The following is a 13765-nucleotide window of genomic DNA, read 5'->3' on the forward strand; positions in this document are numbered from 1 at the left end:
ATGCGACGAGTTGACTCACTGGAAAAGATTCTGATGCTGGGAGGGATTGGGGGCGGGAGGAGAAGGGGACGACAGAGAACAAGATGGCTGGATGGCATCACCGACTCGATGAACATGAGTTTGAGTGAACTCCGGGAGTTGGTGATGGACAGGGAGGCCTGGCGTGCTGTGATTCATGGGGTCGCAAAGAGTTGGACACAGCTGAACAACTGAACTGAACTGAACTGAATGTATATATTTCAATGTTACTTCATCCCACCCACTCCTTCCCCCATTGGACAAAGTATTGTTACAAAATAAGCAACTGAATCAAAGCTTCCTCTATTTTAAGAGCAGAGCCATAAATATTAACAGAACAGATCAGGACTCAACTGGTCCAAATACCCGTTCACAAATGGAAAAAGCTTGGAGAAGCCAACAAGTTTTAATTCTGACAAAGATAAGCTGTTTATGGCTTCAAAATGATACTATGACTGGAGCCTGGTAGGCTGCAGTCCGTGGGGTCGCAGAGTCGGACACGACTGAGCAACTTCACTTTCACTTTTCACTTTCACACATTGGAGAAGGAACTGGCAACCCACTCCAGTGTTCTTGCCTGGAGAATCCCAGGGACGGGGGATCCTGGTGGGCTTCCGTCTATGGGGTCACACAGAGTCGGACACGACTGAAGTGACTTAGCAGCAGCAGCAGCAGCACCAGGGGTTCCCCAGGCCATGCGCAGGTTCAGTTTTTCCTTAGAAGGACTCAGAACTCAGTAAGCTGTTACACTCATGGCTACATTTGACTGCAGTGAAAGGATACAGATTAAAGTCAGCATGGAAAAGGCACAAAGGCCAAGGTCCAGAAGACACAAGGCACAAGAGTCCAGATGTCCTCTCTCAGCGGTGCCATGTGCACAGCACTTGATTCTCCTAGCAGTTGTGTGTGACATCATACATGCAGTATAGCTAACCCTAAGCGCAGCTGAACCTTGGTATCCAGGGTCTTTACTGGAGGTTGATTATATGGGCATGTCTGACTGCCCACACAGCTGACATTAGTCTCCAGCCCCTTCCCAGGGCAAGCTGATACCCTGGGATCAAAAAAAAGAATAAATGTTTATTGTTTTATGCCATGGAGTTTTAGGTGTTTGTTATATCATAGCAACAGCTAACTGATTCAGTGCGGTAGTAAACAGAGCAGCAAAAGTACTTTTTGAAATTAAAGTGTAGTGACACAAATCAGACAACTGTTAAGACATACTTTTTTTTTTTTCATTGTTTAAATTTGTTTTGTTTTATTTCCAACTTTTTGGGGTACCTTAAATTGTAACTTCCAAGCACCTGCTTCTACTATGGGTAGGCAAGCCGATTTTAACTCTATTCGCTTTCATTTGTATAGTTCTTCCTCAGCATACAAAAAACAAGGCCCCATCATGTGGAAAATTTTATAAAACCTTTTAAAAAAACAAAAACAAAAAAAAGAACCCTTTACTGTTTCTCATTCCCATTCTTAGGTCTCCTTTATTGTGCGCTATAGAATTTTTCTTCTTTCTTATCCCTATGCATCATTTATATGGTTCTTGTTTTGGTACAATTCCCCATAATATTCCAGAATGTACGGTTTTGTGAGTAGATAGGTTTTTTTTTTTGCTTCTTCACATCCAGTGAAGAGTTGTAAAAGACATACTTTCTTAACACACTGCTGTCAAGCAAACATTTCTGGTTCTAAATGTGACAATGAAGTGTCAGCAATGCTTCTTTAGTTTAAAAAGTGGTTCTTAGGGGATATAAGTATACCTACGGCTGATTCTTGTCAAGGTTTGACAGAAAACAGCAAAATTCTGTAAATCAATTATCCTTCAATAAAAAGTAAATTAATTTAAAAAATGATCCTTGCATCATTTTCCTTGTCAGCTAGATCTTTAACATTTTTTAACTAAAATATTGTTTTAAGTGTAAGAACACTTGGGACTCCCCTGGTGGTCCAGTGGCTAAGACTTGGAGTTCCCCATGCAGGGGACGTGGTGGAGGAACTAGATCCCACATGCCACAGCTAGGAGTTCACATGCTGCAACTAAAAAAGAAACTTCGTGCCTCAACGAAGGTGGGTGCTGCAACTAAGCCCCAGTGCAGCCAAATAGATTAATAAATATATATTTTTTTAATGTAAGGAAACTTAACATGAGATCTGTCTCCTTAACAGATTTTTAAGTGTACTGTGCGTTTTGCATGAGCACATGAGCACAATGTGGTACAGCAGATGTCCAGAATTCACTCATTTTGCCTAACAGAAATTTTAAACCTGTAATTAGTCATCTACAGGATCAACACATTAAAAAAATGCCATTTTCGGGCTTCCCTGGTGGTCCAGTAGTAAGAATCCCCCTTGCCATGAAGGGACACCGGTTAGATCCCTGGCCCAGGAAGATCCCACATGCTGCAGAGCAACTAAGCCCACACACCGCAACTACTGAGCCTTCGTGCCCTAGCACCAGTGCTCTGCAACAGAAGCCACTGCAGTGAGAAGCCGGAACACTGCACCCAGATAGTAGCTCCCACTCTCTGCAACTAGAGAAAGCCCTTGAGCAGCAATGAAGACCCAGCCTGGCCAAAAATAAGTAAATAAATAATACCAGTTTCTTCTAATACTTTTATGATGTCACTTATTTACATTTAAATATTTTATCTCTTTGGTATTTATTTTGGATATGGATTCAACTTTATTCTTCTCCCTGATACCATGTGTTAATAAGTCCATCTTTACTACACTGACTTCAGGTGCCACCTTTATCAAACTAAGATCACAGCATCTGGTCCCATCACTTCATGGGAAATAGATAGGGATACAGTGGAAACAGTGTCAGACTTTATTTTTTTGGGCTCCAAAATCACTGCAGATGCTGATTGCAGCCATGACATTAAAAGACGCTTACTCCTTGGAAGGAAAGTTATGACCAACCTAGATAGCATATTAAAAAGCAGAGACATTACTTTGCCAACCAAGGTCCATCTAGTCAAGGCTGTGGTTTTTCCAGTGGTCGTGTATGGATGTGAGAGTTGGACTGTGAAGAAAGCTGATCGCCGAAGAATTGATGCTTTTGAACTGTGGTGCTGGAGAAGACTCTTGAGGGTCCCTTGGACTGCAGGGAGATCCAACCAGTCCATTCTAAAGGAGATCAGCCCTGGGTGTTCATTGGAAGGACTGATGCTAAAGCTGAAACTCCTCATGAGAAGAGTTGAGTCACTGGAAAAGACTCTGATGCTGGGAGGGATTGGAGGCAGGAGGAGAAGGGGACAACAGAAAATGAGATGGCTGGATGGCATCACCGACTCGATGGATGTGAGTTTGAGTGAACTCCGGGAGTCGGTGATAGACAGAGAGGCCTGGCATGCTGCGATTCATGGGGTCGCAGAGTCGGACACGACTGAGTGACTGAACTGACTGACTGACTTATCAAACATAAAATATTTGTAATTGATTATACTTCTGAACTTTCTGTTCCACTGGTCTGTCTATTCATGCAACAATATCACACTTATTATAATTGTGTCTTGTGGTATGTTTAATTATTAGGGTCCAATCCCCCCTCATTAATCCCATTTTCTATTTGTATTTTTATTAATAGACTTAATTTTTTCAGAAAAGTTTTATACTTACCAAATATTGAGCGGATAGCAGAACTCCATATCCGCCCCCCACAAGAGTGCACAGTTTTCCTCTATTATTAACATCTTACATTAATTAGTATGGTTCATTTGTTATAATTAATGAACCAATGCATGTGAGTGCTAAGTTGCTTCAGTCGTGTTTGACTCTTTGCGACCCTAATGGGTGACAGCCCTCCAGGCTCCTCTGTCCATGGGATTCTCCAAGAATACTGGAGTGGGTCGCCGTGCCCTCCTCCAGGGGATCTTCCTGATTCAGAGTTCAAACCCAAATCTCTTATGTCTCCTGCAGGCAGGTTTTTTACCTGGGACCACCTGGGAAGCCCAATGAATCAATAATAGTATATTATTAACTAAAAACCATAGTTTTTCAGATTTCCTTAATTTTACTGACTGTACTTTTTCTCTTACCAGATTCCATCCAAGAGGCTACATTTAGTCTCCGCGTCTCCTTAGGCTTTGCTACAGACTGAATGTTTGTGTCTCCACAAAATTTATGGGTTGAAAACCAATCCCCAATGCGATGGTACTTAAAGGTAGGGTCTTTGCGGGGATGATTACGTCAGGAGGGTGAATCCATCATGAATGTGCTTAGTCTAGAAAGCTCCCTCGTCGCTTCCACTATACAAGGACTCATCAAGGAGACAGCTGTCTCTGATTCAGGAAGTGGTTCTTATCAGACACGAGATCAGCCCATGCCTTGACCATGACACCCCAGCTTCCAGAACTGTGAGAATTAACTGTTACATAAGCCAATAAATGTTGCTGTTAATGGATTACTGAAGTCCATTCAGCAATGGACTTCAGCAACGAAATTCGAATGAACTAAAATGGACTCCCTTGGTTGTGGCTTTTTCAGACTTTCCTTGTTTTTGGTGACTTTGACAGCTTGGAGTACTGTCAGGCATTCCGATGTTCCTCTGTTGGTGAGTATCTGATGTTTCTGTCATGGTTAGACTGGGGTTATGGGTTTTGGGGAGGAAGACATCAGAGGTAAAAAGAACCATTTTTATCCTATCCTATCAAGGTCAGTATATTAGCTTCCTCGGGCTGTTATAAAATTTAAAAAAGTACCACAAACTGAGTGACTGAAAACAACACAAATTTGTCCTTTCACAGTTCTTGAAGTGTTGGCAAGACCACGTGGCATCCGAAACCCATAGTGAGGAATCCTTCATTGTTTCTTCCCAGCTTCCGTGATGCCCAGATGCAGCCCCTTCACCGCTGCCTCCATGGCCACGCGACATTCTCCTCTCTTGTCTCTGTGTCTCTTCTCCCCTTCTTATAAGGACACCAGTCACACTGGACTAAAGGCCAACCCTACTCAGTAGGACACCATCTTAACTGATTATATCTGCAACAACCCAGTTTTCAAATATAGTCCATTCTGAGGTCCTGGGAAGGACATGAATTTTGAGAGGATGCTATTCAACTCAGGACAGGCACCATCAACATGATTTGACTGTTAATGTTGATTTTGATCATTGGGCTGAAGTAGCACTTGCCAGGTCTCTCCACTATAACGTGACCCTTTTCCTTTCCCCCTTTCCATACTGTGACTTTGGAAGGAAGTCACTAGGAGCAGCCCACAATTAGGAAGTGGGAAGTTATGCTTCCTCCCTTTAAGGGGAACGTTCTGCATAATTTATTTAGAATTCTTCTGCACAGGAGACTTGTCTGTTTTCCCTACTTTATTAATTTAGTCAGTCAATCCGGTTAAAGTGTTAACTCGTCTCCCTTTGGGAAACAACCTGACTGACTCAAGGACAGTGCTTATGGGCAATTCCTTTTGCCTTTAGTCTAACTTAAAACTCCATTCATGGAAGTCAGCACCCGTTTCCTCCACCCTCTTCAGAGAGGTCGCTTTATACCTTTAGAAAGATAGATTCTTTTGTCACAGTCTTCATTCTTGCCTGGGATCCTCCAACCTCCTAAATGATCTTTTAGAAATTTGCCTCCACTAAAGTTCACTCTTGGTGTTGTAAACTTTTATAGGTTATGAAAACTGTGTAATGTCAGGTATCCACCGTCAAAGTTACTAGAGTACAGAGGCTAGAGAAATATATTAAGCAATCCCACAAGAATACAATCATCCAAAAACCAAATGTGGAAACTTCTACAGAACAAGCATCCTAGTTTCTTTAACAAGTAAATGGCATGGGAAATGGGGAAGAGGGAAACTGTTGTAGATTAAGAGAGGCTTATGAGACACATTAACCAGTTGCTCTGTGACGGCTTTCCCTAGATCTTGATTGGAACTAACCAACTGTAAAAGAGACTTTCTTTGATTTTTCTTTTTAAAATTTTTGGCAGTGTGACGTGTGGGATTTTAGTTCCCTGACCAGGGGTTGAACCTGCATCCCCTGCACTGGAAATGTTGAGTCTTAACTACTGGATCACCACGGAAGTCACAAAGAGACAACTTTTGAGATAAGCCAGTTAAGCAACACATTGAAAGTGGACACGTGGATTCATTTCAGATGTGGTTGGGGAGAAAGACCCAAGTAGGAGTTTGTATTCCTGGTTTGACTGGGAAGAAAAACAAAGACAAGAATAGCTTTATCTCAGTAATGTTACAACACGTTTTTTCAGTTTCTGTAGAAGGAAAACCAAGCTTGGAATAGCTTCAAGAGCAGCAGCCACATCACTCCCCAAGATCCTGGGATATGCCCAGTGGGAGATTGGAGACAAAGGGATGCAACTGTCTTTTCCTTCATTTACCTGGTAAATTGCTGTTCATCCTTAGCACTCCTCTTCCAGGAAGTCTTCCTGGCTTGCCTTACTGCAATAGCCCACCCCATCCCCAAGAACCTCCCTGTGCTTTCTTTCTCAGAGTCCCATCAAGACTTACTCTGTGACACTGGAGCTGGGTCTTGTTATTTACCAAGCCCCTGAGCCTGGCTGGAACTCTGGGTACTCGGACCACAAGGAGTCATTGCAAATCTTAAGTTAGGTAGTGGCTGCTCTTCCGTCTCCCTTTGGTTCAGTAAACCTCACCTCTCCTTCAAGAAGTACTGACTCAGCAAGGTCTGGCAGGGCCACCTTAAGGCCGCACCACCTTAAGCAGCCCCGCCCCCAGCACAGCCAATAGCCCGGGGTGGTAACTGGCGGCAGCACAGCTATGGCCAGCCTGCTCCGGCCTGCAACTTGGGGACTGTTCTCCTGGAGGGGCTACTGCTCCCGGGGGACGCAGGTGGGTAGGAGGGGAGGAGCCCCTTAGAGGGTGGGGGGCCCGGCTCCGTGCTACCCCAGCATCCGGAGATCTCCGGGGGTGGATCGCTGGGCTCACCCCATGTCAGATGTGGGTGTTGAGTGAGGGGGGCTGAAGCCCCCGCTTCTGCCATGAGGGGGGCTGGAGGGTTTCAACTGAAAGGTGTATGGACTCCAGAGAGCCCCTCTGGGGCTCCGGAACACACACACATTTTGAAAGAATGCCTGGGAGGCAGGAAGCTGGTTCTAGGCCAGGTCCTGTCATGGATTCGATGGCCTCTTATTCCCCGTCAGTAAAATGGGAAGAAATACCCAGGAAGGCTCCAAGAGCCCTGGGAGCCCCCGGCCAACGTGGGGCGGGGCTGTGGGTGCCTCGGTTCACGGCAATGGAAGCCCCACCCTCCCCTCCCACCACCCTGGTGGCCCAGGTATCTCTGAGTGACCCTGCCAACTTGTTTCCCCTGCAGGGCAGACTCAGCGCGGGCTTTGTGGAGGCTCTGAAGGCAGTTGTGGGGAGCCCCCACGTGTCTACCGCAGCTGTGGTCCGAGAGCAGCACGGCCACGATGAGTCCATGCACAGGTGGGTCCCCCCACATCAGAACCCCCCTGGGAGTGAGGGTCCTGGGATGTCTTCGGCCCCCTTTTGGGCGCTCTGGCATTCTCCACCTCTCCTGTATGCCCCCAGAAGGGTGTTCTCTACCCACTGCGCAGCCTCAGGCCCTGCAATACCTACAAACATGAGCAGGACCTGAAGGTGCCACACACCCGTACACTGCTAAGGGTCTGGTTGCAGGTGCCAACCTCCGGACGCCGTGGTGTGGCCCCAGAATGTGGAGCAGGTCAGCCGGCTGGCAGCCCTGTGCTATGGCCAAGGCGTGCCCATCGTCCCCTTCGGCACAGGCACCGGGCTGGAGGGTGGAGTCTGCGCGGTCCAGGTATGCGCGGCGGCCTCCTCCACCGTGCGCAGCGCCCCTTACCAGCCATCCTGGAGCTCCATTCCGCCTGCTGGGAGGTTGGCCACGTGCTGAGGGCCTCCTGGAGGAAGACCTAGGGCAGTCATGCCTTGAATGCCTCCCGCCAGGGTGGCGTCTGTATCAACCTGACCCGTATGGACCGAATCCTGGAGCTGAATCCCGAAGACTTCTCTGTGGTGGTAGAACCCGGCGTCACCCGCAAAGTTCTCAACACCCACCTGCGGGACCGCGGCCTCTGGTTCCCTGTGGGTAGGCTGGGGCGCGGGGCCTTTCCCCCGGCCTGGGGGGCTCCCTGGGGACGGGGTGTTTCTGAGGCTCGGCGGGACCCCTCTGCGGGCCCCAAGCTGCCCTCTGCCTGCCCGCCTCCTTCCAGACCCAGGTGCAGACGCCTCTCTCTGCGGCATGGCGGCCACTGGAGCCTCGGGCACCAACTCTGTGCGCTACGGCACCATGCGTGACAACGTGCTGAACCTGGAGGTGGTGCTGCCTGGCGGGCGGCGGCTGCACACCGCGGGCCGCGGCCGGCGCTTCCGGTGAGCGCCCTCTCCCGGCCGCGGCCCGCAGGAGAGGCGCGACAGGACACTGTCCTGTGGGCCTAGGCTGGTGGTCCATTGATGGGGGGTGTGCCAGGGAACGGCGGGACTTCCCCGGCGGCTCAAGCTCAGAGAATCCGCCTGCGAGGCAGGAGCGCCAGGAGCCGCAGGTTCGATCTCTGGCCGGGGAAGACCCCCGGAGGAGGGTATGGCAGCCCCCTCCAGGCCCAGGGACAGAGAAGCCTTGTCCACAGAGTCGCAGAAAGCTGGACAGGACTGAAAGGACTTAGCAGGGCAGGGGAGCGGCTGCCTTGGGGGGTAGTCCGCACCGAGGGAGGTCAGCCCAGACCTCGGACTCTGCTCCCTCCTGGCCTCTAGCCAGAGATCCAGCGGCATGTGGCCTGGGCGCTCACCTGCCTCGTGTCCCCGGGCCCAGGAAGAGCGCAGCCGGCTACAACCTCACCGGGCTTTTTGTGGGCTCCGAGGGAACACTGGGCCTCATCACAGCCGCCACCCTGCGCCTGCACCCTGTCCCTGAGGCCATTGTGGCCGCCACCTGTGCCTTCCCCACCGTCCAGGCGGCGGTGGACAGCACCGTACACATCCTCCAGGCTGCAATACCTGTGGCCCGCATTGGTGAGCATTTCAGGTGGGCTCCCCGGGGGAGGCCCCTTTAAAGGCCAGGCTTCACTTCACCTGGCCTCTCCTTGGCCCCAGAGTTCCTCGATGAGGTCATGATGGATGCCTGCAACAGGCACAGCAAGATGAACTGCTGCGTGGCACCCACGCTCTTCCTCGAGTTTCACGGCTCCCAGCAGGCGCTGGCAGAGCAGGTGCAGCGCACAGGTGTGCTGGGGTGCTGTGGGCAGGGGGCACAGGCTACCCCCAGATTAGAACTTGGTGTAACTTCCCCGCGCCCCCCACAGAGGAGATCATCTGTCATAACGGAGGCTCCCACTTCTCCTGGGCCAAGGAGGTGGAGGAACGCAGCCGCCTCTGGGCAGCCCGGCACAACGCCTGGTACGCAAGCCTGGCCCTGCGGCCGGGCTGCAAGGTGAGCGGGCTGGGATGCACGCGGAAGCCTTTCCTCGGCCTGGTACCCTATCGTCCAGGGCGGCCAGCCGAGGCCCTGGCGGGCAAGACTGCCACATCCTTGGGAGGGAAGCCCTTCTTCGAGCCAGGCCCTGGGTGCAGGGACTGAGCAGTGGCAGCACGGTGCCCTTAGGAGTTTGAATACAAAAGGCAGACCTCCTGGAGGAAGAGGTGGTGAAGGGGGAGGTGGTAGCTGACAGGAAGGGGAGGCAAGGCCCCAGTTAGCCAGTGCTGGGGGACCTGATCGGGGGTGGGGAGCAGGCTGAGAGCCCTGGGAGCCTATCTAGGCCAGCCCTCTTGTTTCCCAGGGGAAACTGAGGCTTAGAGACGGAGAGGGCACATGCATGTGAGAGGTCGAGCTCCCTGAGCCCACCTGTAGCCTTGACCCCTTACCTCCCGGGCATGCCGGGTGAGGGGGAGACGCTCACAGAGCTGCCCCAACTCAGGGCTATTCTACCGACGTGTGTGTGCCCATCTCCCGGCTGCCGGAGATCCTGGTGCAGACCAAAGAGGACCTGGAGGCCTGGAGACTCACAGGTTCTGCCAGCCCCTGCGGGCTCGTGGGGCGGGGCGGGGCGGGGCCAGGGCCGCAGCTCTGTCCTCTGGGCTCCCAGGAACCATCGTCGGGCACGTGGGCGACGGGAATTTCCACTGCATTCTGCTGGTAGACCCGGAGGACACTGAGGAGCTCCTCAGGGTCCAGGCCTTTGCAGAGCAGCTGGGCAGGTAAATGCGAAGCGGGAGGCAGGGCAGGAAGGCGGGGGCGGGAGGGGGGCGGGAGGGAGCTCCCGCTGAGGGTCCCTTCCGGTTGCCTCCCAGGCACGCACTGGCGCTCCACGGCACGTGCACCGGGGAACACGGCATCGGGCTGGGCAAGCGGCAGCTGCTGTCTGAGGAAGTGGGCGCGGTGGGCATGGAGACCATGCGGCAGCTCAAGGCCACGCTGGACCCCCGAGGCCTCATGAACCCAGGCAAGGTGCTGTGAGGGGCTCCGGGCACCTGACCCACAAGCCCCCCAGGGAGTGGCACCCCCGTTTTGGAACCTGTTTTCAAGCCCCAGACTCTGCCGGGGTCTTCACCAGCTGGAAAGGGGTGACTTTTTAAACGAACCTGGGGCCAGGGGGAGGAGAGAGAAGCTTGGACAGGTGGCTGGCTTCTCCCCAGCTCTCTTGCTGTCCTCAGGAGCCTTTGCTTCAATAAAATTGCTGGGGGTCATTCCCAGTGAAGCAGCTTCCTCTCTGCTCTGACACATCCGGGCCTGGCTGGGAGAGGCACCATGGGTCACCGCAAAGACCAGGTCCACTCCCCTCCTCGGCCTCCACAGCCCAAGACAGAACAAAAGCTGGGGACGCAGCACCCATAGCCCAGCTCCATCTACCTGGTGAACGGAACGCCCCTTTGCTGGTGGGGAAGGGAAGTTATGCTCCACGTTCTCAACCCTGCACCCCCACCTCCAAATAAACCTGAGCCCCACTTGCAAATGTCTTGAGATGAGCAACCTGCACCTGTGAATGGCCTCCTGTGCCTGCCCATCCCACCTCCTCCAGATTCTCTGTCCTTCAGCCCGTGATGCCCTCATCCCTCACCTGGCCCTTGCCCTTTGACCTGTTGCAGCCTGAGGAGGGGATAGTGCTCAGGCTGCAGGAGGAAGGTCACTTCTGGTGACCCAGGTCCCTGTCCCAGTTGCTCTGCCCATGAGGACCCCAGGACCTGAGGAGTAAACCATGGCCATCCTCATTTACCAGACTACCCCCACTAGCCCCAAACTGGGCTCTAGAACATTCTGATCATGTCCTTCAAGTGGCTGCTACCAATCACTGGAAATGGAAGTGATTTTCCTGGTCCTATACCTGTCCACAGTGTGGTATGTTTCTCTACCAGCTTTCTTGATTCTCAAGGTCAGGTTCCGTACCCCCTGAGGCCTGCCCCAGGCTTGGTCACAATTTCGAGCCAGAGCTCCTCGTCCGGGGTGCCTGGCAGTTGTTCCCCCTAAGCCCACGCGAGGGCGCCTGACACCGCAAAGCTCAGACACCAGTATCTATCTGCCTGGGGTGTCTGCTCCTCTCACAGGGACTTACAGTTCTCAGCTCTGCGCCACCCCCCCACCCCACCCCCATTCCAAGCTCCCACCCACCTGCCAGTCCCAGGAGCCTCTGGTGCAGGCCCACCTCCCTCCCTGGTGGCCTTGGCCCTCAGGAAAGAGGCTGAGCAAGGGGTGCAGGGGAGCCAGCGTCACCCCCCAACTCGTTTCACTCCCATCCTCCTAAGACCCCGCTGAGCTCCTTTCCTGCCTCCGCCCCATCACCCCATCAACTGTTCAGGCCCCCAGCAGAGGCAATGGCAAGCCACTCCAGTACTCTTGCCTGGAGAATCCCATGGATGGAGGAGCCTGGTGGGCTGCGGTCTGTGGGGTCGCTAGGGGTCGGACACGACTAGGTGACTTCACTTTCAATTTCCACTTTCACACATTGGAGAGGGAAGTGGCAACCCACTCCATGGTTCTTGCCTGGAGAATCCCGGGGACGGGGGAGCCTGGTGGGCTTCCGTCTATGGGGTCGCACAGAGTCGGACACGACTGAAATGACTTGGCAGCAGCAGCAGAGGCAGCCCCTCTGAGACACGCTTGGTTCAAACGCCTCCTCTGCTAACACCGGGTTGAGCCCTGAGTTCTCTCTTCTGTGACCTTTCTGTCCCTTGGATGTGCCAGGGGTGGTGTGGGGCAAGTCTCATGCCCACCCCCCCCCAACCACCCAATAAAGGAAACAGGAACACTGAACTCACCGGTGCCCCCCCACGCAGGCTGCCTGCCGCCAGCAGTCCTCCAGGGGCGGCCTTCTGCATGGCCAGGGCTCCCCCCGGAGTGCTTCTCCATCCCCCAGCACCCGCAACTAGTAAGGTGCTCAGCAGATGGCCACTTCCCCACAAGTCTTTATACGGAGAAGCTCCAAACATGCAGGAGATTTGAAAGAACAAGCACGCGTTCACTGAAGATTCAACAATGAATATTCCTACCTGGCTTGCTTCATGTGTGTATTGTTGGGAAATCATTTGGAATTGAGTTACAAATTTTTTTACATCATTCACCTATACAATTCAGCATCTGTTTCCTAGGAATAAGGACCTAAAAACTTCGACATGATTAAATGGCTACTTCGCGTGCTAACTTGCTTCCATCGTGTCTGACTCTGCGACCCCATGGACTATAACCTGCCAGGCTTCTCTATGGGATTCTCCAGGCAAGAATACTGGAGTGGGTTGCCATGCCCTCCTCCAGGGCATTTTCCTGACCCAGGGATTGAACCTGAGTCTCTTATTATGTCTCCTGCATTGGTAGGCAGGTTCTTTACCACTAGCACCGCCTGGGACTACTAGATGACTAGTTTTAGTGAAATGCCCTTTGCCCAGGAAGCCACCCTCTCCAAGTGTGCAATCCACTTGGCAATCCTCCAATAGCAAACCACTCCAGTACTGCTGACTGGAAAATCTCACGGACAGAGGAGCCTAGCAGGGTACAGTTCATGGGGTCACAAAGAGTCAGACATAACTTAGTGACTAAACAGCCAAGCATGCTGAGCCCTTGGCAGAGGGAGTGGGTGGAACCCACCTCCCAGTTCCTGCCAATCCCCCCCGCCCTCAGAAAGGGAGAGCTCGGGAGAGCCATTTGGACGGAGGATGACAGACACCAGTTCCATCTGGGAAGCCAGGACAACCCCATCCCACCCCCGCCCAGGAGCTGGCAATCTGGAGCTGAATTCAGAGGACACAGCCACCAGCAGAGGGCTGTAGTGAGCCAGGTGGAGTGAAGTCGCAGGGGACGCGATAAACACCAGCCCCAGGAGCCTGGAATAGCACCCAGGGAGTGAGCTCCAGCCCTCCTCTCACCCAGCTCACCCAGGGTGCCGCCAAGGCTGCCAGGTCTAAGCCACCGAGGTGGGCACATGGGTCCCCTCTGCCTGCAGGCCTAGGGGTCAGGCAAGGAGATGTTCAGGGCCAGCTTTGCTGGAGGAATTAAATATAGAACAGGGAGACACAGTTGCCAGGCAGAAGCAGGAGGAGCTGTGAATAGAACAGTGCTCTCTGTGGTGACAAAGCCATGAGAGCCTGCTATGCATGTGCCACGGCTTCTGGGCAGATTCTCTGACCCTCACAGTGACCTCTGAGCTATGACTGTTCCTACTTCACATTCGGGGCATCTGAGGTTTAGATGGGAGTCCTTCCCCTGACATGGTTCTGCCAGGCAGAGAAGCCCCATACAGATAGATTAGAGCCCAGGTTCCTGCCACCATGGCAACTGAAGGTTTCTGGGGTC

General features: G+C 52.4%; 1 protein-coding gene across 2 annotated transcripts; it reads left to right on the forward strand.

The window, feature by feature from the left end:
• Positions 1-6743: 6743 nt before the first annotated feature.
• LDHD (lactate dehydrogenase D) lies at positions 6744-11579 on the forward strand. 2 transcript variants are annotated; one of them, XM_055413130.2, is made up of 12 exons: positions 6744-6840; positions 7325-7437; positions 7651-7792; positions 7939-8080; positions 8205-8364; positions 8801-9000; positions 9082-9210; positions 9291-9418; positions 9903-9993; positions 10071-10182; positions 10276-10432; positions 10639-11579. In XM_055413130.2, exons 1-12 carry the CDS (start codon positions 6769-6771, stop codon positions 10654-10656), a joined length of 1464 nt encoding a protein of 487 aa, XP_055269105.1. In that variant the 5' UTR covers positions 6744-6768; the 3' UTR covers positions 10657-11579. The 2 variants fall into 2 exon arrangements, with proteins under 2 accessions (XP_055269105.1, XP_055269106.1); XM_055413131.2 differs by having other exon boundaries at positions 10276-11578.
• Positions 11580-13765: the final 2186 nt, after the last annotated feature.

Source organism: Moschus berezovskii, chromosome 22 (genome assembly GCF_049115385.1).
Source record: "Moschus berezovskii isolate FMDL1 chromosome 22, NW_MosBer_1.0, whole genome shotgun sequence".
Lineage (NCBI taxonomy): Eukaryota > Metazoa > Chordata > Mammalia > Artiodactyla > Moschidae > Moschus > Moschus berezovskii.

What these genes read in the sequence shown, in the direction of transcription:
- LDHD (XM_055413130.2), top strand. Translation starts at nt 6,769, where the DNA reads ATGGCCAGCCTGCTCCGGCCTGCAACTTGGGGACTGTTCTCCTGGAGG. An exon ending in CCCTGCGGCCGGGCTGCAAG is followed by an intron (nt 9,419 to 9,902) that starts GTGAGCGGGCTG and finishes GCCCCAACTCAG; the next exon opens with GGCTATTCTACCGACGTGTG. An exon ending in TTTGCAGAGCAGCTGGGCAG is followed by an intron (nt 10,183 to 10,275) that starts GTAAATGCGAAG and finishes GTTGCCTCCCAG; the next exon opens with GCACGCACTGGCGCTCCACG.